General features: G+C 33.2%; 2 protein-coding genes across 3 annotated transcripts; one reads left to right on the forward strand and one right to left on the reverse strand.

Annotated features, from left to right (window-relative positions):
• Positions 1-649: 649 nt before the first annotated feature.
• LOC100748013 lies at positions 650-19,481 on the reverse strand. Of its 2 annotated transcripts, none has more exons than XM_012386479.3 (3): positions 19,027-19,481; positions 4,884-5,211; positions 650-4,520 (listed from the first exon to the last, which is right to left on the reverse strand). In XM_012386479.3, the coding sequence occupies exons 2-3, from the start codon at positions 5,194-5,196 to the stop codon at positions 4,201-4,203; spliced, it is 633 nt and encodes a 210-aa protein (XP_012241902.1). In that variant the 5' UTR covers positions 5,197-5,211; positions 19,027-19,481; the 3' UTR covers positions 650-4,200. The 2 variants fall into 2 exon arrangements, with proteins under 2 accessions (XP_012241902.1, XP_024223935.1); XM_024368167.2 differs by lacking the exon at positions 19,027-19,481 and adding an exon at positions 6,101-6,127.
• A 6,297-nt stretch (positions 19,482-25,778) lies between these two features.
• Positions 25,779-27,814, forward strand: LOC100748134 (diphosphoinositol polyphosphate phosphohydrolase 1). The gene is made up of 3 exons (XM_003490082.4): positions 25,779-26,245; positions 26,376-26,531; positions 26,656-27,814. Exons 1-3 carry the CDS (start codon positions 26,147-26,149, stop codon positions 26,950-26,952), a joined length of 552 nt encoding a protein of 183 aa, XP_003490130.1. The 5' UTR covers positions 25,779-26,146; the 3' UTR covers positions 26,953-27,814.
• The last annotated feature ends 132 nt before the right edge of the window (positions 27,815-27,946 follow it).

Here is a 27,946-nt window from a genome sequence, read left to right on the forward strand (position 1 = left end):
GATATGCGAACAAACAAAATTCTGTATATTCATTCGCGCTTCTACTTTTCTGTAGACATGCAATATGTTCCGTCTAACTGGAACCGTTCAAATATCTCGAATGATACAAAAAAATGTTTCAGACTGAAGTTGTATGGTATTGCGGGAGATATATTATACTTTTATTTGTTTGACCTTGCGAGGATCTTGAAAAGTTCTGTAAGGCTGACATTAAAATTTTTAAATCGATGCCTTAATTTTTTATTACATATTCTTGTAGCTGATATTCAGACATTTTTAAAATAGTAGAAACTTGTGTCTTTCGCACCATCCATTATCGAAATTTAAACTTTCAGATTCGGCTGAGCAATACAAAGAATGACCAAAAAATGACTGTTCGCAACTATCTGGCCATTTTTGAAACATTAGAAAACTATAGCCTTGTGTTTCTTAGCATCATGAAAAATACCCTTATGCGTCTTATACTGTGATGTACGCATCGGTTAGCGCTAATACCGGTGGCACGGCGAATTTTAAAATTCATATCTCAATAGTGGACGGTGCAAAAAACACGAGTTTGTAGTGTTTTGAAAAAAGTTAGTCTGGATGTCAACTACAAGGATAATAAAAGATAATAAGAATAATGCAAAAGTAATAAAAAATAGAGGTATCCATCTAAAAATTTTAATATCACTTTTACAGAATGTTTCAAGGTCGAATAGATAAAAGCACAATATCTTACTCTCGATACCATACAACTTCAGTCTGAAACATTTTTTCGTATCACTCATATTTTCCAAATATTTGAGCGTTTCCAGTTAAACAGGATACACCGTATACATATGTATATATTTTACGTTTGATATTCAAGGAATTGCTTTTTCATTTGAGTGGTTGGTCGCATTTACGAAATTTAAAGTTAAAACAATGAGCAATTTCTTACTGATTGACCTAGTACTGTCTAATGCTACGCCTCTGTTGATAATCATCAAATTACTATTGTTGAGCACATAATTTATAATCTACACTATTCTCTATCGTATTATAATTTACCTTTATAAAGATATACAATTATATTGAACGTTTTCGCAAAAAACGCGACACGATCTAATTCGTACGTAACAATTAGAATAAAGCTTAAGCAGAATAAATTACAACTAGGTATATTGCTTTAGCAACTGGAGAACAGCATACATGATTCCTATACTTTTTAGGCACGATTTTTGTGATTTAATAGATACGTTTAAACGGTGGTCGATATTCGGTTTAAATGAAAACTGCTAGACTATTCGGATAAGATCCTCTTTCTTTTCACGAATGTTCTAATCGAAATGCAATCTAATATTGAAATGCAAAAAAGTTGATAATTGTGTCACTTTTTTGTCGATTGGATCTGTCATTGAATCATCGGTGTTAAAACTTGTTTCCTTTTTTTCGTTTTGCGTATTATTTTCAATACTGATACACATCTTATAGGGACTTTCGTTTCATCGATACGATATGTTGCATCATTTTATCATTTTTTAGCGTTAGATTTTCATCGATCCCATACAAGGAGACAATCTATATAGGTTAAAAGTTGGAAACATTGCGAGATACGTGTTAATGCATACGGTGCAATGTACCGAGCGAAAACGTGAGTTATAACCCTAATTCGGTCTTCGAATAATTTCTGATTCGATCATTTCAATTAAGCTAGAAAATATTTCTTTTAAAAAATGTACTAATTTCGAGATAAATGTACAAGTTTGTTATTAGTACATATAGCTTTCCGCATGATTCTATGTTAAAGGTTTACTTTTATTTCAATTAGTAAACGTCTTTCGCGTAAATGTAATTTTTCGTACTTTGGGAAAATCGCGATTTTTTTGTTCGTTTCTGTTTATATACCGTTGGAAGAACAATTAAATCGGATTCTTCGTGATATATGCAGTCTGACAGTGTGAGAATTTAAAGTTATTGAAGGTGAAGATGAGAAGAGCCTGAATTGAAATTATTATGACTAATTAGTAGATTTCCGTGGAAGAATTATAAGTAAATCTCTCCCCTCCTTTTGAAAAATATGATGCCAGAAAAATGCTCATGATAATATGGACGCTAAAACAAGAAACCCAAGTCGGAAGGACTTGGTATGAGATTTCACACGAACCACATTTTCAAAATACTATGATTAGTAGACGATCACAACTTGATTTTAACGAATCAGTACAATTAACATTGCTTTTAAGTTCGACTCTTATGAAATATGTCAAAATATATGTACATATAACATATGCATATATATGTATATATACATATATATATACATATATATATACATATATATAATCGATAAACGAAGAGGTACGTTACTTGAAAACTATTAGACAAACCTCTCTTAAGAAGGTAGGTTAATGGATACTATGCGTATTGACACTGCTAACTTTTTTTTGCATGGGGAAAAGATTACAGGTATTTAACATCAAGCAGATCAATGTATATTATATGTTTCTAACTTGTGCTTGTTATATTATCAACATAAACGAAGATTAAAAGAAGAAATATTTCTCTTCTTAGAAATACTGTGAATATTTTTTGATTATTTTTTTTAAATTAATATTTATCGCAATAAGTTTTTACATTTCGAACAACGACATTGTTCGTATGATAGTAGTTGAAATGAGTAAAAAGTGGGCGTTTATCTTACGATACACTTAATCTGCAAACACCTTTTTGGCGCAGTATCAATTAAGTATGTAAGTATGTAAGTGGAACATAGGTCGACCAATGAAACAAATTTAGCGTGATATGAAACGAGTTTAGAAAATCTGCACTGTTTAGATTAAAAATCTTTTATCACTTAATTCTATACGATACGATCGTAGATTTCTTAAAAGTATATTCGTCGATTGAATGTGGACATTTCCGTTAACGGTCGCACGATCTTTTTGAGACAATGCCGCGATTTTGTTCGAAAAAGACGAGCAATTTCTAATTTAATTAATCGCGAAATTGTTGCACAGAAAAACGAGAGAAAAAGGCAGAATTACAGACGCGAATACAAATTTCACAGCCACCAAATTTGCAGGGCATTTTCATTTGCTTTTCTCATTTCTTTAATTCTAATTTATTCTAGTTCTAACGCAAGTTTGTCTAGAAAAGCTTTACGCATAAAACTTGAATACTAAAATTAAAACATGAAGTAGTCCTGCAATTTTATTTATATACCGCAACGCCCTTTTTCGAATGTAGCATTGAAAATGTTAATAAGTATCTAATCATGTATATCAAGTAATTGTAATAACTCTACGTTACATGTTACATCGATTTTGTAACATTATATCATTTCACGATTTCTCTGAGTTACTTCGTCGACATGTAAATTTCTTTAACTAACTTTTGTATCAAAAGTGTGGCTGAGATCTTTTCTTTTTCTTAATATTGAAAATATTGCATTTTTTGTATTTTACCTTGTGTCGAATAATTAAATCGTCTTTTTCTTAAAGTGCAACTAATACAGATAATAAGAGGTAAAAGAACGGTCGATAATAAGGAACTGCGTATCTTTCATTGATAATGTAGATTTTTCTACGACTACTTTGTAAAACGAGAAATGAGAGTTTACGAATTAGAAATGTAATTTTTTGAAGGAGAAAAAAAAGAAAAAAGAAAAAAGAAAAAAAATAATCTTGGAGAACTCGATCTTTGTTTAACAGAATAATTTCTTTTGAGTTCGTTATTATATACATTACGTACAATTTTATGTAATCTCTCCTTCGTTAATGAATCATTTGTATTTTTAAGTTTTACTTTTTGAATTCTAATCTACAATATAGGTAGTCTTTATCGGTCGATAGAATTTTTGATAATTGAAATGTATAAGATAAAATGAATGAAAATTATAATCCTCGTGTGGATCAATCTTTAAATGCTTAACATGTCTAAAATACAAAGATAACATAAATTCAATATAAATTAGATACCGATCATCTTATATGCAAACCGATTAAAAAAACAAACTTTAAGAAATTCATCGATTCAACTTAATTCGTATCATCATCAGTAAAACCTTCATTTCTCATCTTGTTCGATCAAGAAGCGATCGTATTAATCGTTCGATTGCTATATTATGTGTACCGACAAAGCGACTCAGGCTACTCAAATCAAGTAACCGATCAACATCTCATTCCGTTTGGTTTCGCTTCCAACTTTTATCTTTCGTTTGCGCACGATTCTCAAATATTATGATTCGTCGTTGGAGAATCGTTCAGAAGTGCTTTCGTTGCCATCACAGGTCGATGTGATATCATTCGACGAAGAATTCGTCGAGTCCGGCGTAGGCGGAAGGGACGGTCTTGCTATGGTTTCCTCTGTCGACGAGGACACATCCGCTTCCTTGCAGTCTATCGCGTCCAATCTCTGTTGTATGCATTTGTTTTCGGGATTATTCAACACCGAATGAATGAAATCTCGAGTCTCTGCACGCAAAGCATTCACTCTTTCTTGAAGGATGTTGTTTCGTCGAATCAAAGCCATCGTACGTACAACGATATCTAAAAGACCTGCGATTTATGATAATATATTTTAGAGTAGCTTGTATTTTGAACAAATTTTCTACACTTAACGATATATAATAATTTCCGCAATTCACAAATTTCTTTCTCAATGATCCCAAAATTAAATAAAAATTCTCCTTTCTACAATTTCTATCGGATGAGTAAATTCATATTTGATATAGATAAATCGTTACTTGCAGTTCCTTTGGGAAATATTAAAAATATTTAAAATTATTATTCAAGCGATTATTACTCGCCGAAAGAATGATGCAAGTAAAAGATCACTTCACTTTTTAATAAAACTTTCACTGCAAAAGCTACTCTTTTTCTATATTGTCCATTTACCGTCAATTACACTAAAAGGCACACCTTTCCGTCTCGCTAGGAACACCTTCCAATGTTCCTTTATATCCGCTGGAACTCTAGCCGAAACGTTCGCAGAGGAAGAAGCGACAATGATCGGGGCACAAGAGACACTGGGACTCTCTGGATCCCATAGAGGACTTTCCGGTGGCGTTAAAGATGTATCGTCACGAGAAGACTCGTTCGTTTCCAATCGTCTGAATTCTAGTCTCTGCTGCTTTGCTACAGCCCCGTTACGTACCCTTTGTCTTCGTCGCGAGCATGGAATTGTCGATGTTCTTACAACTGGTAGTTCCGACAAGTAAACAGTCGGGGCCATTTTATAATGAAAGATCTGAAATCAGAAGAAATAAAACAGGACTAGAAATAGAGTACATATTTCAAGAGAGAGAGAGAATAAAATTATAAAAGTATATTCTCGGGTTCCGATGATTTGTCATCTTTGATAACATTCTTTATAAAATCGATTGTATTATAATTGCAATTTCTATTGCTATACTCGTGAATATATATATTATACATATGTACATACGTATATGTATGTGTTACAAAAATACGCAAATCTTGCCTGAAAATTTTCATTTAACTTTGTCTGTCTTCTAAGCCGATGGAACAATTTTTACGAATGTTCGTCGCAATTGAACCATTCATGAAAACATCCACGTTCTCGCAAAACTACGTTTTGTTATATAATTTTTGTTACGTTTCTTACTACGTACGTTAAATACGTTACAGTCTATTGATTGTGATAATTGCTCTGTCAGCGATATATAATGATACCTACTACTAGTCATCTGCGTAATTTAACGAACGGAGAACGATCGATGACCCATATACGCATCGATGATGCGCTTTGTTCCGCGAAAGTACTCTTTTTCATCGATGACTGATCCATGTGACTCGTATGACAGATTTGTTAAAAAGTTACAATACAATAGTACTAATGTTCGAATTATGATTCATCTGCGATAAGTATGCTCGAGTTGCATCGTACAAAATGTTTTCAGTAGTTTATCAGTATAAATTTTAAAAAGCTATTATTAGTAAAAACAGTTTCGATTGCATAAAACTGAGCGACAATATATTCTATTTTCAAGTTGCAGCACCGTAAGAGACGAAAAGTAAGATAAAATATGCTTAAATAAAAAGTAACAGCCTTAGCCGCTAGGCTTAAAAATCACATCCTCGTCTCGTTATAAGATTAATGAGGAATAATTTAATACCAGGTCTGTCATTGGCGCGGAAACATCGTCTCACTTTGCGATCAGGGAATTATTTATAAACGAAGGACCAAGAAGACTTTCACTTGTTACAGACGTCTATTAATACCAGCCAGGTCGGTGTGTTGCACCTTGACCTCAGAAGGCACGTGCGCACCTGCGTAATGCTCGATGTAAAGCAAGTACTTTACAATGTTCGCACGTGTGAAAGTACGTGAAACGATTTAAAATAAAGACAACTAAATGCGATAAAGATACAAACACGTGAATCACCGAGTTACACGTATTAACGTTATTAGTATTGGCTTAATTAATCGAATGAATTTCTAATTACATTTAATGCATTAACGATTGCAAGGTATTTTGCTTTGTCATTTGCTTTTTAGACGTACGCGAAAAAGCCGCCGAGAAAATTCTACTTAATTCTTTAACAGATACGTTATCATTATCACGAATAATTTGAAATGCATTTTTAAAAACGACAGATCTTGGTATAGTTTGAAGGTAAGAACAAGGAAGAATGCAGAATCACCGGTTTCACTGAGGAAACTAACGTGTGTAGTATGATTTGGCTATGAATTACACGTGTTCGCTCGTACCGGTTGACGACGCGATCGATGCAGGCGATGACCCGATTACTGTGAACGTCGGTGCACGTGCCTGCACCGAACTAAAGCTATAGAGCCTCGGCATGACTTCTCGTCTCCCCTCGACCGGTTACCCCGACTACTTTGACCTCAGATTTCGTCGCACCACGTACGACTATGAAACAATACTGATAATCGCTTGAAGAAACATGCATAATCCAATTGCGGCTACGATTCTCGTGATATATCATAAATAAATGAATGAATGAATAAACATATACATGTGCATGCATATACGTATAACGTATATAGCGCATATATATCTTCTACTGAATTTTATTATACATGTACTCATAGGTATAAGGAGGATAAAATATTCAGAATATGCTCATTTTTACCGTCACCACATATACTTATCTACTTAATTTGAAAGTTACTTCAAAATGAAGTTTAGATAATATATGTATAATTACGCTGTTTTAAAAAATTTCATATAAATCTGTAAAACTTTGAACTCTCTAATCATCGCAGTTGATTGTATAATTTAGCAAATTACGTAAATCATCAGTTATTATATTATATTCTCACTTCTGGACTTAAGAGAACGGACGTAAGTTATCCTTTAAGTCTAAATATTTAGCCGTGAAAGTGTAAAAAATCCTTCCGGTGATCGTCCGACATTTCTGTGTCCTCCGCGAAAGTCCATCGAATTCGATGAGCACGAGTATAGCAGTGTGATCTTTTCCATTAAATGGTAACGGTAATTTTGACTCATGACGAATATGCCCACGATATTTCACGAGGGGAACAGCTGTGACATATCGTAGGTATCGTATCTGAGCGTTCGTGGATTCGCACCCAACAACCAACACGCGGGCAAAAGCAAAGTGCTGGCATTACAATACAGACATTCGTCAATGGCAACTTCCCGTACGAATGAAGGTCAACTGGGAGCTCTACAATCGGATTATTGCAGAGGGGTTGCATCGTGGACAAAAAGAGAAGGAGAGAAGGAGAAGAGGAGAGAGTAAAACAGCGAGGAAACTGGATGGCCTTCAATAAGGGTACGCGTGCTAAATTTTTGGTTCATCTACCGCCTTTCGCTTTGCGTCCCCGATTTCCGCATAACAATTTCTCATTTAATCCTACATAGCAGTAACCACGTAACTTGGAAGTTAAGTTCTTACTTTCTATGTTTCTGTATGTATGTCTATATTTTTTAAACGTTACGTTACTTATTTATTCGATCGATTATTCGCGAAGAACGAAATTGGTTTTTGGGAATAACTGTAACTGTTATTTTAATATTTTATATTTTACATTTTTTATTATTTCTATATTCTAAAGTCTGTATCCTATTTCCGACGTTCGTCTTTCAAATATAAAATTATCGAAAATCGAAAAATTATTCGATTCATCCATGAAAATGTGACAATGATGGAACTACAGCCAGGCGATGGTAACACATTTTTGATACTCGCTATAACCAGCACGTTCCTGTAATGTTTCCGAGATAAAAGTTAGATAGGGAAAATAAAATTGTTTGATAATATGATGCAACTACGTGAGAATCACGAGTGCGAAGCTAGGGGAAGTGCAAGGCCTTCGACGAAGAAAGGCACACGTGTATCTCGTTTCGTCGATATCCGCTATATTTACGGCTGTGCACAGTGCACACTACGGCCACGTGTCATATTCGAACTCTACGGCAATTTTCCAAGAATTTATCGTGAGTCAACGTGATGCGCTGAATTTCTAGGACATCGTTAAAAATTTATACTAGCGTTGCACGTGCGCTTCTAGAAATCCTCTTTTAAAGGAAGATCCAATTTATCACGTTTGGAAACGCGTTTCGATTCACTCTCGTAGTGGCGATAACAGGATAAACGAATGAATGTAAATGCATAATAATGTAAAAAGGAAGAACACGAATTAAAAATGAAGGTACCAAAAGAACCGCGTTGACTAAAAAGTTGCATAACAATTTTTAAACATTCATACATGAGTATGCATGAAATTAGTAATAAACATGTAATAAAAGTACGCTACTTGAAAGTTACATTCATATTTTCTATAAATGTATTATTTTACTGCTCCTTGTTTTTTTAAATTAAAATAAGAAGTTGTAATCAACTGGCAGCTTTTTCTCATAAGCAAGCAAAATTTCGGTGTTAAATGATTACCTCACATTCTTCAATGAAACTTCAACGATATAATCACGTACTAAAAATTTGCAGATAAAGCATAAAATAAAAAATGTGAGTTCTGAAACAATATATTTCGACACGGAGAGCGAAGTTTGCAGTAATGTAAGGGAAATCTGTCCGAAAGTTGCGAATCGATCACGTTTTCGTGAATTTTTCTTTCCGGTTGACTGAAACTGGATCTTATAAGGGGCGACGAAAGGTTCCATAGGTATTGCGCCTACCTATATAAAAATTTCACCGATACACGTGCTGAACTTACAGTTCAGAGGCATAGTTATATTTATCGTTGCGGCCATTCACGGCCTTTCCAAGAGTTACACGTGCAATGCAACCTTCGTTAAAAACTATTTCGATTTTTTTCACCCTATTATTTTAAAAAAAGACCAAAAAGAAGCAAAAGGGAAAGGAAGAAAACCGCGTCGGCACGTGTCAGCGTTGAACGTTGAGGAGTAAAAATATTGTTCGCATAACAGCATGTACGCCCATTCTCACATGTAGTGAGAAATAAATCCTAACTATATTTTTATTACTGGAACGGAGTGTGCTATTTTATGATGAAGTTAATTATTATATGACACTGAATAAAATATTATTTAGAACGTGATGATTATTAGTTATAGCGTAATAGTTCTTAGATGCAATATTCAACAAATATTTATGAACAATATGTACAACCTCTGAAGATTACACGAATCGTTCATCTTCCTTTGGAACATTGTGTTACGTCTATTTCAAAACAAAGATAAAGAAATGTATGTATATAACAGCGTATAATTAAGCTGTAGTCAGTAACTTGCATCTTCAAATGGAATAAAAAGTAAACACGATTCAAATATCGAAAGAATTGAGAGAGTAGAAGGAAAAAGGTTGGGTTAGGAATTTTAACAACCGGAAGTATTATATTAACGATTGCGCAGGATAGGCACATTCATTAACTCACTGTTTTGATAAAGCAGAATAGCTTGACGATAAAATAATTCTAAAAAAAAAAAAACAGATAAAGTATAAATAATATTTTATACTAAATCAGAGGTTATTGCGCAAAATAAAATTCTATTAACGTTCTTCCGATTAATTCATTGAGTCGACGTTTAAAAAAAATCCCATGCGAGATTTCACGACACGCATGGAGTTCGTTTTACGTGCCACGTGTCGAACGCTCGAGGAAAAATGATCTTATTAAGTATTCCATTCAGGCATGCACAAGCTGTCGGTATCAGAAACTCATAAGAATGACTAGATTGCCCGTGTGACAGCATTATCGATTGTTTATTACCGTTTCACGAGCTGTACGAGATCTTGCATGAGATACATTCGAAATTTATCACTCTATAAATGACCGTGTTACCGAGGCTGACAATCTGCATACAGAATTTTAATTGAGAGCCTAATTTGAAACGGCCAGGATGTCAAATTCATCTTTCGTCGACATTTACAGCAATATCACGACTACGAATACAATTCGTAAAGAAGCGTATTATAATATTTGACATTTGTCATAATCTTAATTTTGAAGGTCAAACTATGAGATTCAAAAATAGTCGTATCTATAAATCTTTCAAGAATATTGATAACCTAACAAATCGTAAATTATAAAAAGAAGAACGAGATAAATTTTGGACTGAAAAACTACACGCGCTCCGTTTCTTGAAATTATCAACGTAACCGCCTTTGATATCATCCCTAAAAAAAAAAAAGAGTCATTCAGCAAATTGCGATGAAAATCGATAAGAGGAAAGAAAATTTATCATTTATTAAAAGAGAGAGATTGTAATTTCCTGCGTCATTGACAAGATTTCAAGCGGCGTAATTTTAATTTCGATTTATTTCCCTTTACAGGAAGCGAAAATTCAGTCCAGATAAAATACTCTGCAATCATGGTACACACATTGGACCGAGATAAAAGGGAGTTTAGTAAATATGACGCAAATAATCGGATCCATGTGCTTTAATTCAGGCATTATCATTAAACGCGCTTAACGTAGCTAGCAAATAAGTAAGTATGTATGTATGCAGTCATTCAAATGGATATCATTATCAGTTACGCGAAATAAAACAAAATCGAGAGAAAAATTACAAAAATTTGATTAATTTTATTAATCTATCTATGGGATGATTTGTTTTTTCAATTACTCTGTTAATTATTTCTTGTGATATATTCTTTTCGATTATTTGTCAGAGAAAATAATATCATAGGATTTGCAGTTTTCAAACTGCACCGTTAGCAAAATATCGATCCATTAAATGTGAAAGATTAGCGAATTGCAGGTCGCTGCATTCTGTGACTTCTACTTCCACATTCAAGTACAGCCACGTGCAGCTTTTCCCCCACCATCGAACATCTTGGTGTCTCGCCAATGGGTATATACCATCCCCACCCCGTAACCCGTGCTGGCTGACGATCGTGTCTCTCACACTCACACTACACGCACCCTTCGCGGTAAAAGGACGGGATATTCCCGTGGATACACGTGGCTACCGCTGTTGGGTTCGACGACCTCGCTTGTGCGTCCTCACGCAGTGCTTTTTGGTGATGTACCGGTGGGGGATGCGTACGATGTCCCCTTGTTTCCCCCCAGGAGGTACCGACTCTGCCGTCTGGCAACGTTTTCCTCGAGTAGCGACGGCTACCTTCGACTGTCTTTCATTACGAGTAAACGAACAAACTAGTGCTTACTGCTAATCTTGATAGCCACGAGATATGCTCTCTGATGATAGACTGAATCATAGTAAAGAAGAAGTAAACAAAGAAAGACAATAGCAGGAAAATTGGAACCGAATATTTCAAAATCTTGCTGTTTATCACAAAAGTGATATAGCTGAAATCAAAGATCTGACAGTTTACAAAATTAATCACAAAGTTGAAGATTCAAAGAATTGCAAAGTAAATCGTAACGCCGCGTTTAGTTGTTAATTTTCATTTCGTTATAGCTTTCATAAAAATGAAAAGGTAACAGGAATAGTTCTAGATTCGCATAATTTAGCATTTTTAAATCATTGGATATCTTTTTGAGATATTTTTGTAGTATATTTCAATTAGCTCATTCCCATCACTACGTTAAAGGAGAACATTGCAGTCTGCAATCAACGATCTTGCTTCTCTCGTTTTCCCCTTTCCTTTGGCCACCCACTTACTACTGTTCTATCGTCGTAACTATTTTTGCACGCAGCTTCGTCCATCCCTTTTGATCCTTACTTTTGGTTCCCAATGGAAGGGGAGAGGGGTGGGAGGGTGGAGGGAATACGAGCATGGAAAAAAGCACTGATGCATAATGCACACTTTGATCGCAGCAAGTATTTAAAGTTCCTATGAAGCTGTGTGAAATTAGAAAATTCAAGACAAATAGTTTACCTTGTTCGTTGATTAATTTTTAAAACGTCCAACATTTTCTACAATCAAATATTTCTTTCTTTCTTAAATAATTTTATGATTTACTTTATTTTTCTTTTGAAAAATCAATCTCAAATAATCTATCTTTTTGAGTAAATATTATCTCTGTCCATAAGAGTTATTAACTTCTCTTTATATGACAAAGTAATTACTCGAATAAACAGAAGCTTTATCAAATCTTTTAATTTTCATTAAAAGCAACTTCAAGATATGGAAAAGACGCGGATTAATCCACCACGTAATATCGACAATCTATCATTAAAATTATGAAGAGAAAAAAGATATATATGTACATATATGTCATTTTATTTAAACAAGAATATTCCTCGTTCTTTTCACTAGACCAGTGCAAACAAAAGAAACATTTACTTATCTGTAACACCGTTCATAGAAAAATATGTATTACTTTCAAGAACACGTGCGAATAAAAGTCATAGCAGATAATACAGATATAGCGATGATAATACGATTTTTGAGAATGCCAGTCCGCTGTTACGCTGGTTACACGTGTATTCGTGCTAACATGAATGAAAGAAATTATATTCTTATCCATGTGCGCGTTCGGGCACAGAATAGAATTCCGTTGTTCGATAACATGGGTGAAACAGGTACGTGAACATGTAGGATAGCATTCCACGACGCCGATCACAATCTTTTGTTTTCGTTTATTCTTAGATAACATTTTAAGGAGGCATTCTAGTTTACAAATTTGAAAAAAATCGAAAAAATTTTTTTTCATATTTCCAAAGTTTAAACATTCAAGAATATGCCCCTAAAAGGATTTTTCAAAATTTCAATTATTTTATGAGTTACAGCCATTTTTGTGACGCGGCATCTGCTCTGGTCCGACAGGAATAAATGAACAGTACACGGTAGACGTTGTCCGAGTAAACTTGTCTGAAAACTTTAAACGCGTTTTTCTCGAAACTACTTTTTTCGAGTTGGTGTGCACGATATCTCAAGTTCTAATGAACCGATTTATTTGAAATTTGGTGTGAACGTTCTTTATACGTTCCTCTATCGCCTGAACCACGCTCAGATCAAAATTTTTAATTTTACTATTTTTAAAAAATTTGGAATTGCCAAAGAAACATGCCAAAAAGGAAAATTTGTTTCAAACGGCCGCTATTTTGTGAAAAAATATTTTTCTGACTTTTCCAAGATTCATGCTATAGCCGCATCTATATTAATTAAGAATCCGTTCGACTTTTTTGCTTCAGATGACCAGAAGGGTTGAAGAAATCATGCACGCTAGGACACCCTTTTTTTGGGCCCCCCACTTTGCCAGTTCATAACTTTGTGAATTTTGAGTTTTTTCAGTTAATTTTTTATGTAATCTTAAAGTATCAATAAACAAATGACAAAAAAATGGATAGTAAAATTATTTTTTGTTTCGTTTGTACAGAGCTTCAAAAACCGCCCGAAATTCATGCCCCCTTAAAAGAAACTTATTGAAAATCGTAAGCGGGGCCTGGTGAAGATAGAATTTTCGAATGAGAAGTTTGCACGAAGTAACGAGGCACGATACGATTTTCCATATAATATGCCACTTTAAACATAAAGAAAAGAAACGAAAATCCTGATTCGTTTAAAAAGACTGCATTGTTACTTTGAGTTCTTAGCCGTTACTTAAAACGTATTTCTAAGAAGTACCACTTGAGTACTCATTCATAATCCACAAAATAAAATTCTTTGAAAGAACCTTACGATTCACTTACGAGATGCTTCTTTTAGAATATTTGTGTTGAATTTTATAATACTTGAGATGCATCTTGATTTGATGCATATATGTAAAATATTTATGAAGATAAATAGATATTTATGTTTCTCTTTTCAAACATTCCTCTTCATGCAAATTGATTATCAGATACACTTACGTTCATTTAACATGGTTACAATAGAAAACGATATCCTCATACTTTCTGATTGTATATGTTTGTATGTGCGATGCGTACTATTCATAAGAATTATACCGGAATATTTTACCAACGATCTGAACTAACTGTGCCTTCTGTATAGTTTTTACAGTTCAGTTCTTTCAAGTACGAGCTATAGCGTCTTACAGGTAATTTCGAATATTTCGTTGGTACCACCATTAGCACTGTGAAAGAATTAAATAATCGTATACAGATAGAGATACATACCGTAAAAGAATTGGCGATGTCATTACAATATTAATCATTCAATAATAATGTCATGTGACAAAAATGCACTTTGTATTAAAATATTGTCAAGATCAATGCACCAGGAGATTATACCATATCAGTATCGCTCCGTTCCTACTATAATGAAATAACATATATATGTATATCATCAATGCATCTGCATTGCAAGTAGTATCTATGTTTGATGTATTAGGATACTATGGATGTATCTTTCTCATGAAACACGTAACAATGGTAAATGGAATTCTGATGAAATGTTAGATCGTAGTTGAAGAAGAATAGAATAATTAGGATAGTACATTGACTCGAAGAAATGCGACTTGGATCGCAAAACATTAAGTACAATCTTGCAATATAAGACCGTGTTAAAGAATTTGAAATATTTATTGTTCGAATCATAACATAGAAATAATCAGAAGAAGAAGAAAAACGAATACGCAAATTAAACGTGACCGAATTTCCGTTAACAAGACGGTACACGTAATATAAAATACGAAAGCACGATTGTTACGTGTTTAAACCACTTAACGAAATTAAAGCGAAAGAACTGCTTCTGCTTTGCGTGAGATATCCACTGAGCGGTTACGTTGCCTCACGTTAGCTACAATTGCGATCACACGTCACATCACGTGGGTGTGCACGGCTGGAGTAAGTACACTGCAGTATGATAGTTCCTGTATCATCATCAGCTCTACGAAAATCGGAAAAACGAGGAGACATTCTCGCCTTATTCGCTTCTCAATTCTTCTGAATTTAAGTTAATGCTATTTAACGTTTCAATGAATGTAATTCATTGATATTACAAATAGGGTACTTACTGAATCGGTCAGGGTACGTAAAGTTTATTAGCATGATCTGGCCGATTAACATGTAAAAGCGGACGCAACGTGATTCCTTATGAAAAAATAGGAAAAAGATACAGGATGAAGTTTGTTCATTCTCGGCTTAGTTCCCGAGAAAATCGAGTTTGAAAATTCATCAAGCATACTTAAGCATGGCTAATGTCGGGACTAAATAATCGGCAAAAAGTTATTCTACGTGTGAAAATAGGTCGAAAATTCAGAATAAAATGTTTCTGCTTAAAAGTTCATTTTCAGGCAAATAGAGTTTGAACATATTTATTAAAGAATCGGCCTAGTAGATTCTTATGATAAATTTTCAAATTTATTTTTCTCGGAAATAAAAAGTCTTGTGAAGAAATATTATTCTACATTTTCGACTTACTTGTTCTCACACGTAAGTAACCTCCTGTCGATTATTTAATTCTGTCCAGTCCGAAATTAGCCATGTATACTAGCTAATCTTTCAAATTTGATTTTCTCGAAAACTAAGCCAAGAATAAAAAATTTTATTCATATTCTTTATTTTTATTCATATTATTTCATATTCTTTTCTTATATTTCCACAAGGAATCACGTGGAGCCCGCTTTTACATGTTATTCGGCCGGATTCTGTATATGTATATAACTGCAGTTCACGTAGAAAGATAATTTTGCCGATTCTTTCCATTAAATATGATTTGTTATATTTTTTATATTTGTACCATATACCAAATGCAATTTATATATACCACTGAATATGTACTTTGTACTACGTTTAAGAATAAAAATAATATAAATCAAAATGTTAAGAAAACGATATTTTCAAAATAACAAAATAGGATCATAAATATTATTTAAAATTGAATAACAATACCAAGAGCAAAAGCAAAATATTATAAAACCTATAACTGTGCATGCAAGCCAATTTTAAATCAGAAAATGTATAAATGCATTTTCGTTAAATTAGTGACTCGTGCATTGTATAAAATTAAATGGCACAACTGTCGGAAAACCTTGATTTTCTCAATACATATACCTAACAAAATCGAGGATTAGCTTCAATTACAATTGCCTTGTTTAAACTGTCTCTGACGTGACGATTTACTTCGTGATACTATACCAGGAAATTAACAGTATAACGTACACGTGTCTCCAAAGCAAGTGACTCAATGCCAGCCGATGATTTAACACAACGATAATGGGTATTAATATCAATGCTCGATAGACGCGTTACAATTTTAACATCGTAATAAAAGAAGGAAAAGTAGATAAAAAGAATGAAAGAGAAACAAAGGAATTTCGCTATTATCGTTAAAAAAAAACGATACAGCAGAATATAAATATCTTCATCTTATATAAGGATTATAAAATAACAGTCTATAGTCTATAGTCTATAGGAACATGTCGTTATTATGTAACACTGATGATCTAATAATCGACGTATAATTGTGCATGTATGCAAAATTCCTTTTTTTCAGCTCTATTTCATTAGTCTTAGACGAATTGGTCAATTAGCTTACATTCGTAAACATTCAAATACTTCTTACACGATCAAACGAATATTATTAGTCGCAAGTTATAAATTATTAATGAAATTGTAGAAACAATTTATGCTACAAAAGTCCGTAACGTACAATTTGTCATTTATCAATTTACTAATACTATCCTGCCAGAACAAGTCTCAGAATCCTTCAAAACGTAACGCACGTTCTGAATCGATAAATTGACCTATGACGAAACAACACGTAACACGATCAACGACGTGATTTAAAATCTGCAAGCTTCAACCGATTGTCATACGAGTTACACGTGTTCTGGCGCAAGTAATACTGCATAACCCGTTCCTATGCATTAGCAGACTCCTCTTGGTTATTAAGAACGCCACCAACCTAATTGCACGTGTCAAGAATTTTCAAGTAATTAAGGCATATAGTGAACGTTCATTTAATATTCAAATAAATAAGTACATATTCGATTTATATAAGAACTTTCATCGAGGGAATGTTAAAAAATAACGAATAATTTCGTATAAAAATTCAAATGCACTAAATAACGTATTAAATATATAACAAATACTTAGTAAAAATAAGTTTACACAAACACGATCAATTTACATAAACGTCCTCAATTGAACTCGATTTATTTGAATGCTACATTCTCAACCAATAAACTCACGAAATTTTAACTTTAATTTTAATTTTTCGAATATTCTCAAGCTGAAACATTACCCAACATTAAAAATTCGTTGAATTTGCCCTAGGTAAGTCTTAAAACTTTCGTCAATCCGCCTTTTTAATATATATCAGAGACCTGTTAAACTCGTGTCAAAAATCGAGCAAATGCGCGGTCGTTTGTAAGTGTATGATGCACGACGTTGCTATAAAAAAAGAATTGAACGCGGAAATTGAAATTCTCGCTGACCTTCCCGTAAGTACTTTTCTAGCCCTCGTTATACTCCATGTGTAAATGTCGTCCACGTGTGATCACGTATATCGGCGTACGTTTTACAAGTTCGAGGCTAAAATAAGTACTCAAGTAAGATGAAGCGTGGGCTGCTTCGCTTTTCAGGACACCTTGGATCCGACAGGAGATCGAGACAACACGACGCGGGTTTAAGTTTAGAGCAGAATCGTATGCTTCGCTGATCAATTGCGCAATTAAAGAGTGACCGAGTGGCTAGTCTGATAGAAACATACGACTGTTCGATAATGCGTATTTGCCCATTCTTGAAACATTCCTGGATTAACAGTGATTTTTCGATACCCTTTACCGTAATTCGAACAGCAAAAGCGGAATTGAAATTTACAATTTCTTAGAAATTCGAAACTGAAAACGTTGAGATTACAAGAATTTTTGAAAATATAATTAATATCAATTATTTGAAAGATACCTGTTAAGTCGGAATATTTGGAAAAAGAAGTTATATTAAATAGCTACATTAATAATTAACATTAAGATATATGAAATAACCATCTTAAATAGATTAATAAGTTCCAACACCGCCACTGGAACTTATTCTTATACATTAAAGGCGCCAAATATTTACAGATTTTACACAATAAACTAAATATGATGCGTTTGCAAGGAGTTATCATTTAAAAGTTCTGAATTTATGAACAAATAATCGCTGTGTCAAGAATTATTATTTACAACAGGAAACTGACTTAAGTAGATCGCACGTGGCGACATCAACGTACTATAGTTACTATATGAAATTTTATTCGGCTATAGAACTGTACTAGTTCTGTCGATACAATGAATATATTATTTATTTCACATTATAAATGCTACCGCATGGCAAAACTTACGTCAACATATTACCTACTATATTATTTTCCTTAATATCTTATAGAAAGATATATTGCATTTAAAGGATATTATAGTATATCCATTTGTTTAACAAGTTATAATTCGAGTAAATAATAAAATATGATAGAAAATATAGTAAACTTGATCGTACTGATCAATCGACAATTTGACGATTCTTTATTGACAACTGCATATGGCACATACTAATTGTATTGTATTAAAGTTTAAAATGTAGGTTATATGTAAAATTTTGCTTCAGAAACTTTAAAGTTTTTTCATTTTAATCACACGATAGGTCAAATGAATTAAAGAATAAACAGTGATAACCGAAATGTTTCATCGAAACGTGCAATGCTTAGTTACCAAGTAAGAGGTACAATTATATATAGATACAATTATACGTGTAGATATAGAACTACATAAATATTTTATATCATGTGATAACTCACCGATTTTACAGGATATCGTTACGATGCGGTTCCAATGATTTCAAAACAAATTCAAATGGACGACAAGATTCAACGTTTTGTTTCTCTTGTCAATCACCTGAGTATCGAAGCTGTTTAAACGGTTCAGTTATAAAATCACTTTCGTAACGTGACGATTGAACTTACTCGGCAGCAGACTCTTAAACCGCGTTTCTGACCGGTGTCAGAGCAAACTCTCATAAACGTCACTTAGCGCGTGCAATAAGTCTTTATGATCGGCACACACGAATCGTTCGTATTTTCCAATCGAAACAACGAGTATTAAATTGTTTCATAGCGGGCAAACGACAATGGCACGGGCTGTTTGTGGATTTTTCAGTCACAACCACTTTTCATTCTAAATAATTTGAAAAAACGATCCAAATCTACCGGTGTCCGTACATCGACTAACGGCGATCGAGTACCGCCATGTTATCCCCCCTCATGGTTGCAAGCAACACGGTCGCGCGTGCGCAAATGCACGATTTTCTTGCACGCGCCTTGAGTTTCGACATTACGACAATCTCGATAACAAAAGCCACGGCACGTGCATCCCCACTTCGAATTGGATCTTCCGAAAGGTTCCGCGGGAAAGCAAAGCAGGACGCGCGTGCTTCATAGAATTTCGCCGCTTCACGCGCCTGTGAGGTGTCAAAACACGAGCCCTTGGCTCTAGAGCGCTTTCCCAGACTGAAAGGGCATTGACCCCTAAATAAAATTCGGACATGTTCTTTTAACCCGCAGATCTATGAAGCAGATTTTCCCAGAAATGAAAAATTATAATTTTAATATTGAAATTAATTTTCATATTGAAAAATAATAAACTTGCCTTTGAAAATATCCATCTTGAAAAAAGGTGGACATTCGATTACAAGTTCCACAATTTTATCTATTCTGCATTTCAAGATGTCCTTAAAACAAAGAATAACTTGCAATTCATGAACTCATTAGCAACTTGAAATACATAGCTAATATCTTAACCTCTTAATCTACGATTTACGTTCAAGAATGTACGTTTGGTCCGATCATCTACTACGGGCTATGTCCGTGATATGTACGTTTGGCCCGATCATCGTACTTCAGGCTATGCCCGTAGTTGTAAGTTAAGGGGTTAATGTTGCTCTAGTTTGTTTTACATACGTATAATATTTATACTATTATGTGCACTGTATATATTTGTTCATGTATAATATTTGTTATAAGTTATTATATTCTAATGGTAAATACTCTTACTATACTGGCGTACAAAATTAAAGGATCATTAAATTCTCGATGAAAAATTATCGATATCCAAATCGATGTAACTCTGTAAAAAAAAAATCACATGACATGGCCTGATTCATTTTAAACAACTAAAGCTTCAAGTTTACTCTTTCGTGACGCTGACTTCATTTTCTCAGACTATTATTTATTTTGAAAATTTTACATATACAAACGATTGCACGGAATTTAAAAAATTTTCTTTGGAGTGCATTTAAGATTCCTCCATAAAGCAATTTACAAACCTTTTACAATGACCTCAGAGAACTTGATGTACGATGTTTTTTACCATTTTATCGCACCTGAAATGAAAAGTGAGCCGCCGGTATTGGAATAACTCAAGGTACATCACAAAGAAGTGCATAGTCGGGCCTGTACCTCGTGTAGAGAGTGCATGTGTATGTTTAGTTTGTGAGTTCAATGTTTGCAAGTGTGCACGTAGTGTGTGTCTGTGTTATGCGCGTTCAATGATATTTCATAAAATTATGTTTTTCCAGACAGGGCACCAACATTCAAAAATTATATAGAAAATACAATCAAATTTCTCAAAGATATTCATCTATGTATTTGTCTAATATCTTTGGAAATATTTAAAATAACATAGAAATGAAAACTCTCAAACATAGAGAAAGGGATGGAGGAAAAGAATATAACTAATATTGAAGCTATAACTTAATACTGAGTAGGTACAATATTATGGACAAGAACTTGTATGGTTCCAATATGTTTGCAATAAGTATTCCTTTTGATTCCACAATTTCTCACAAATCTTGTTGGAAATTTTCCAAATTGAATACTAAATGTTAGGGTAATCAAAGAATTAAAGTTTCTCTGACGACACGTCGATTATGAACACCATGTCGACCTTATCAAAGAGATCCGGTAATTTTAACGACATATGAAAAGCATCGGTTTGTGGAACCGCATATCATCGTAGCGATGTCATTCCTTCCACATTGAGAAATCAGCTGTCGGTACGTTTTCCGGTTATTTCGAAAATGATGACCGTTAATATTCAGCTAACCGTACCAGGTAGTCCAGCTGTCTTTGAAAAAAAGAAAAAAAAAAGAGGGAGAAGAAAGAAGTAAACTGCTGTAAAGATAACTATTGTTGTTATTTATGATGTCGTTAAATTATAATACTTTACTGTATTGCTTTCTGTACTGTGATAAAGTAAATTATTGAACGTTCCTTTCTTAAAATTATCGTGTTTTGTTAATTTATTTTATTATACACAATTTATTTTCTATCAACAATTACATTTAGATCTGTCGTCGAAAATAGGATAGATCTTATATCTTAGATATTCTTAGAAACGATATTAAAGCGTTCTATTATTCTTACAATAGAATTTAAAACCGCACGTGTTCGTTTTGAAGTATTTGGCGCGTGTCTAATGTAGTCAAACGGCGTCACGGCATATTTTTCCGTGACTGACGCTACCAATAGGTCATGAGAAAAATCTCATACGTCATGAAAAGAATAGTAGAAATTAAAATAACAGTTCTCTCTCGCTCTTCTCCACCTCTCTTCCATTTTATCCATCTTTCTTTTTCTTTCATTTTACAGATGACGACTTAAAAATATCGGCATATTGCGCAATAAGAATTTTAACATGTTATTTAAACGACCGAAATTCTATGACATCGTCTGGCTAAAAAGAAGGTACGGAAATTTACTTCTAATTATACATTGTATACTGCTTACAATTTTTCAGCCACACCTGACTCGACCGTTCAATATATTTTTTTACTTTATGCTCATGATGCTCCGTGTCATATTAGAAATAATATTTTTAAATGTTACATGTTAAGTGCATTCATATTTAATACATTATACGTGACATACATGCGAAGAAAGAACATTTTGTGTAATGTACATACATGATTTAAATATATTAGATATCTGGAATTATTAACGATAATACTCAAAATTCTTCGATTTTGTTGTAGTAAGTACAGAATATTAAAACCATTTAAACGCCTCTCGGTATCTTCCAGGAAGGTGGGAAACAAAGGTCGCGGTAATGATCTAATAGTGCGTATAAAGAGACATGTTTGAAAGTGAGACAGAAATATCGATGTGTTGCGATTATAAGGAGAGAAACAGATAGAGCAGGTCAAAGAAAGAAGGGGAAGGAAGTCACACGTGTATCCAAGTTCCCCACTACCGTTTGTTTCTCGACTGAAAGGAGCGTCCTTCGGCAATCTTCCCATCCCTTCTGGTCCTCCGACCATTTTCGACCATCACAATGCCTCCCCCTCCCCCTCCCTACCGCTGCGGCAGAGATCGCGAGGATCTGTAACCAATCAGGGTCATTTGCAATGCCTCTACGGCTTGCACACTTAATCTCGGTGCATATTATTAACTACTCACGCGTACAATACTGTGATCGTTTCGCTATCTACACATAGATCTAAAGTCAATACAGATGATTTATTAATAGATTGTGCATGTGAATAATATAGAACGTTTTAAATATATATATATATATATACGAGATATATATGTACGATGGAATATCTGGAATTACCAGTACGATAAACTCATATTCCTTTAAAGTTGTTAATCCAATGACTTCATTATAAATGAAACAATGCTCCAGCAGTTTACAAAGGCGAGATTATTGAATTTATTATGATTTAATAATTTTATTTATTATGATAAACCATTATTGTAATTATATTCTTCTTATTTTATATATAGATCGTAAGTTTTATCATTGACTAAGAATAGGACGCTGTATACTCATCTGTGATTTGAACTACACAATATTAAGAAAGAAGTATATACATTCAATTTTATAATAATTTTCATAAATTTCATAACAATTTTATTGCTAGTATCTTGGTATAATGTTATTATTAATGTCAATATAAAAATCATTATGAATATACAATTAAAAGTGTAAAATTGCAGAGTACATTGACAATTATTTAGATGTAATATGTATTTACACGCAAGAATTTAATGTATATAATATTATAGCATATATAATAGATATCATTTATTATGTAATATATTAGATATATCTCCAATATAAAGTGCAGTAGATAAAATCAATATTGTTGAAATAACCTATTTGATAGAATAATTACCCAATGATTAAAATTCTGTGTTTGACTTAAGTCTCAGCTCATTCAAAATTAATGTTTAAGAATTTTTATATATGAGTACATGCGTGTGATTTATCTTTTTTATATGTTAATAATATAATCAACTTTATCGACTATGCATATCATCATTTTGTGCAATGTTATTTTTTCTTCTGAAGAGGTCATTGAGTAATTATTTTGAGGATATTGCTGCCTATTTTAAACAAATAAATACTTTACTTTTATATTATCAGAATTTAACTTATTTATTTAAACACTTCAACATTTTAACGCGAATCTAAACTTTATAATAAACTTAGACAAAATTTTCCTCTGTGCTCGCCACGTCTCCGAACTCTTACTTCCAACTGTTTATTAGCAAAAATTTATGCTGATAACAAATTAGAATAATTGAAATATGTATGCAGTGTGATAAAATAATATATAGATAGTGAAGTAAAGTAAGTAATGAAACGAACTTCAAAAGTGTGCCATGCCAACTACAGGGCAAAGAAATTCCCTATCTTACCAACTAACGAAGAAACCTATTTTATTGAGATTTATCAATGGTACATAGAAGTAAATAGGTTCTTGTACTTCCATTACTATTTCCATTACGTTATCAATTCTTAGCGTTACCGTGTAGTGGTACACACTACAAAATGAATCATACGTAATTCAGTAAAATAATATAAACAAAAAAATGTTGTGCGTCTATTATTTCCTTATAAAACGAAAGAACTTTTGGGACAATCTATTATTAGTATATTTCGTAGTATATAAGATTTATAATAATCGTATCAGTCTTATATTCTTCAATACTGAATACAAGGTTTTAAATATAAGTTCTTACTAATAGTTAAACATTCTATTCACTTCTTAAATCCATTTCTTTTTGGCATTAAGCAAATAGGGACAAGTCGAAATTATAGTTTCGGTGTACTCGCAAATTTGAGTTACAGGGAGGACCACTGCTCGTAACTTGAACGAAATCCATTCGTTAGTCATGAATCTGGGCCTTTGTTAGCTCCCTTTTTTGTTAAGTCAATTTCAGTAACAACTCGATGCCGAAGACGCGTCGTGCTGGTCGTAAACATGAATTGCAGAAACTTGTTCGCGAACTATACGAATCCGCTGTCATAAACCGCTATCCTCTGGGAATCGTAGAACCGCTCAGAGTAATAGGAGACACTCGTATCGTAACGCCTGTCATAGAGAAGATGGAATCTCTTGATACGACCGGTGTATCAGAAATCCACACGGTAGCGTCTTCTCTAATTCCGCGGAAACTATAGCTGATCGGCTCACATCTCCTCATCCTCGAAGATTTTTACATAGACGACCCGACGTACGATATACATATATATCTTGGGCATCACAAAGCCCTGCTTCATGCCTATCACTAGGTACCCCGGTGTGTCTGAACTGTGACGTTCTTGGAGTTTTGGAAATAACATCATATGCCAGAAATTTCTTGGTTGAAATTTTTGGTGCCTCGAACAATTTTTCGACCGCTCTTGCGAGTTTGTATCAGAAGAACATGATAACAAAGGAGGCAACACAACTTCACCTATTCTTGGAAGTGATATCATATTCAAAACTTTGAATTGTTTTTGTCATTTCGTATCAGGAAAACATGACAGCGTAAAAGGTGGCAATTTTTAAAAACCTATTTATTGATTAAATTAAAAAATTATACAATAATCTTTACAATTAAAGGTAATTCTATAGTGATTAACGTACTTAACCTTCTGTTATATATATATTAATAAATATAACTTAATTCTACCTTCAATAATGTATAATCCATACTTATTTTTTACAATATAATTATTATACAAACATATCTTTAAAACTACTATAGTCAGAACGCATTAAAATTAAAAAACATTAAGAATATAATAGGTTCTACACAAAATTACGATTCAATTGTATCATAATACGCTTGGAGTATAATTAAGGATATATTGCAAAAATATAGAATTCTATACTTCATGCACAAAATATCCTGTTCTGTACCTTATTTGTAATTTCATAGGGAAATTTAGTTTCAATTCAAACTGAATTGATAACGTTGTATGATCTCAAAACGTGAGAGGAAAAAATAAAAAACGACAGAATGTCACATCTATTCTGTACCTCGTCGGTACTCACTACAATTCTTAAACTTATCACTCTAAATTGTAGAGGGCATAACAAAACGTATAATTTTTTACACGATCGATATTTCAGTGACCACAGGTCACAGATGAAACATTACAAAGTCTCATAAAATGTTAGATCTATCTTTTAGCTTTTGTAACACTTGACCGCTTGGCGCAGCACTTGTACCAGGAGAAAACTTAACTTACGGGCGCGAGCGTAAGCACTGTGTGCACTCTCATTTCCTCTGATCTGTCATATGCTTATGACACTATGACTATGATCATGTATTACACTGTAAATGTAGTGTAGATGGAGTTACTTGTGTAGTGAAGTTTTGAGGTTATAGCAAGTTTCAGTAAGGACAACATTGCTAGTGTTATCGTAATATAGCATTATTTAGGTAAAGAATCGTCCTCTTATTCGGACGTAAAATAGACTTCTTAAATAAATTATGTGAGCAATTAGAGCTCGCTTGTTAATTCTATGTCGATGATATGTCGGCTTCAAACAACGTTAAAACAATGCAGGTGCACAGATTGGCCTGCCTGGCCGTCTGACAAATATGAATTTATGGAATAATTTCATAACTTTAATAATCGATCATGGTCAAGGAAAAACCAAACTCAATCCGTATTTACGATTCAGAAGGTTATAGACGTAGAGCTGCATGTATCTGCGTCAAAAACGATCTGGAAGATGAGGTAAGCCAGCAGATGGCAGTTGATATTATTCCCTTTATTAATAGAGTATATTTATTTTAATATCAGTTATATTTTATTTTTATTATATAAAATAAATAGAAATTACACTTTTATATAATTTATAATGTAGGTACTCTTGGTTACATCCAGTCGAAGACCTGATAGTTGGATAGTACCTGGTGGGGGTGTTGAACCAGAAGAAGAACCTGCAGTAACGGCATTAAGAGAAGTTCGAGAAGAGGCTGGTGTTTTAGGACATTTAGGCAGATGTCTTGGCATATTCGAGGTGCTAATGTGCTCGTATATAGAACACAATTACTTGCATAAATATAATGAAAATGCAACTAATGTATTCTAAGAATAGAGTTGCCCGAAAAAGTATGAATGGTCAAAATAACTTTTCTTTATAGAATGTGGAACATAAACATAGAACACAAGTATGGGTTATGCAGGTAACCGAAGAGCTGCCAGAATGGGAAGATTCACGTGCTATTGGTCGAAAGCGAAAGTGGTTCTCTATACCAGAGGCCTTGCTTCAGCTTGCTCAGCACAAGCCCGTCCAGCGTTCTTATATACACAGCCTCCACAATACTAATCCTCGACATAATCCCAATATTTCACCATCTCATCATTCACATACCACTGTAACATCTATTCAGCTAATGAATAATTCTAGTAACAATCCTCACCTTAACAAACACAGCTAATATTAAATACCATCCATTTGCGTGAATAATTACTATCAAGCGTTAGATATTTGTTGCTGCTCCTTTCCTTTCGTACAGTTACAGCAATTACCATATATAAAGTTGTATTTTATATGTAAAATGACACCATTTGTATATTCTCCTTTCCTTTTCTTTTTTCATTCTTCTCTGTTTGTTATTTGTAGTACAATTGCAGTGGATCTTGTTATTATAACTACTAGTACTACTATTATACATTTACTACCATTATTACTATTACTACTACTACTATTGTCATTGATACTGCTATTCTACTATTAATACTACTATTATTACAAATACTATTATTATTATTATTATAATAGCAATCATTATTATTATTGTCTTTGCTATTATCGACGTTATACTTATTCACATAAATTAGTTAATAAACTGGTCCATAAAGGAGCAGTTTCTTCAATTTAGTTTTCATTTTTGTCATAATTTTGTGGGGAAAATAATGCTTATACTTCATATATAAATAAGCACATAATTTTCATACGTAAAGTGGATGGTGTTTTATGCAAAAGGAAAGAAATTCCACAATTAGAACATTTCTCTCATGTTGTTTAAATATATTCAAAGTATATTATAAACATCATAATGAAACATATCTGTATCTGAACAGTTTGTTTTGAAAAAGAGTTTTGTTGATATGTGATAAGAATAACAACTTAAATTTATTTATATGACAATTATAACATTTTACATGCTATGGTCACTATATTAGTTTACAAACTGAATTACACTAGGGATTGTTTAGAATATATGTTTAAAGAAAGTAAAATTTTTCTCTATATAAATCATTAAAAAAAGGCTAATATGAAAACTATTTGATGTAAAACGAAATATAAATACGTGGGAACACTACAAATTTTGTAGATTTTCTTTTGTGCAATTATGTATTTAAATTTTGTATAACTTTCTAAATGTCAGCAGCTAAATATTATAATTTCACAGTTATTGTCATTAATTT

Source organism: Bombus impatiens, unplaced genomic scaffold (assembly GCF_000188095.3).
Source record: "Bombus impatiens unplaced genomic scaffold, BIMP_2.2 scf_0389, whole genome shotgun sequence".
Classification (NCBI taxonomy): Eukaryota; Metazoa; Arthropoda; class Insecta; order Hymenoptera; family Apidae; genus Bombus; species Bombus impatiens.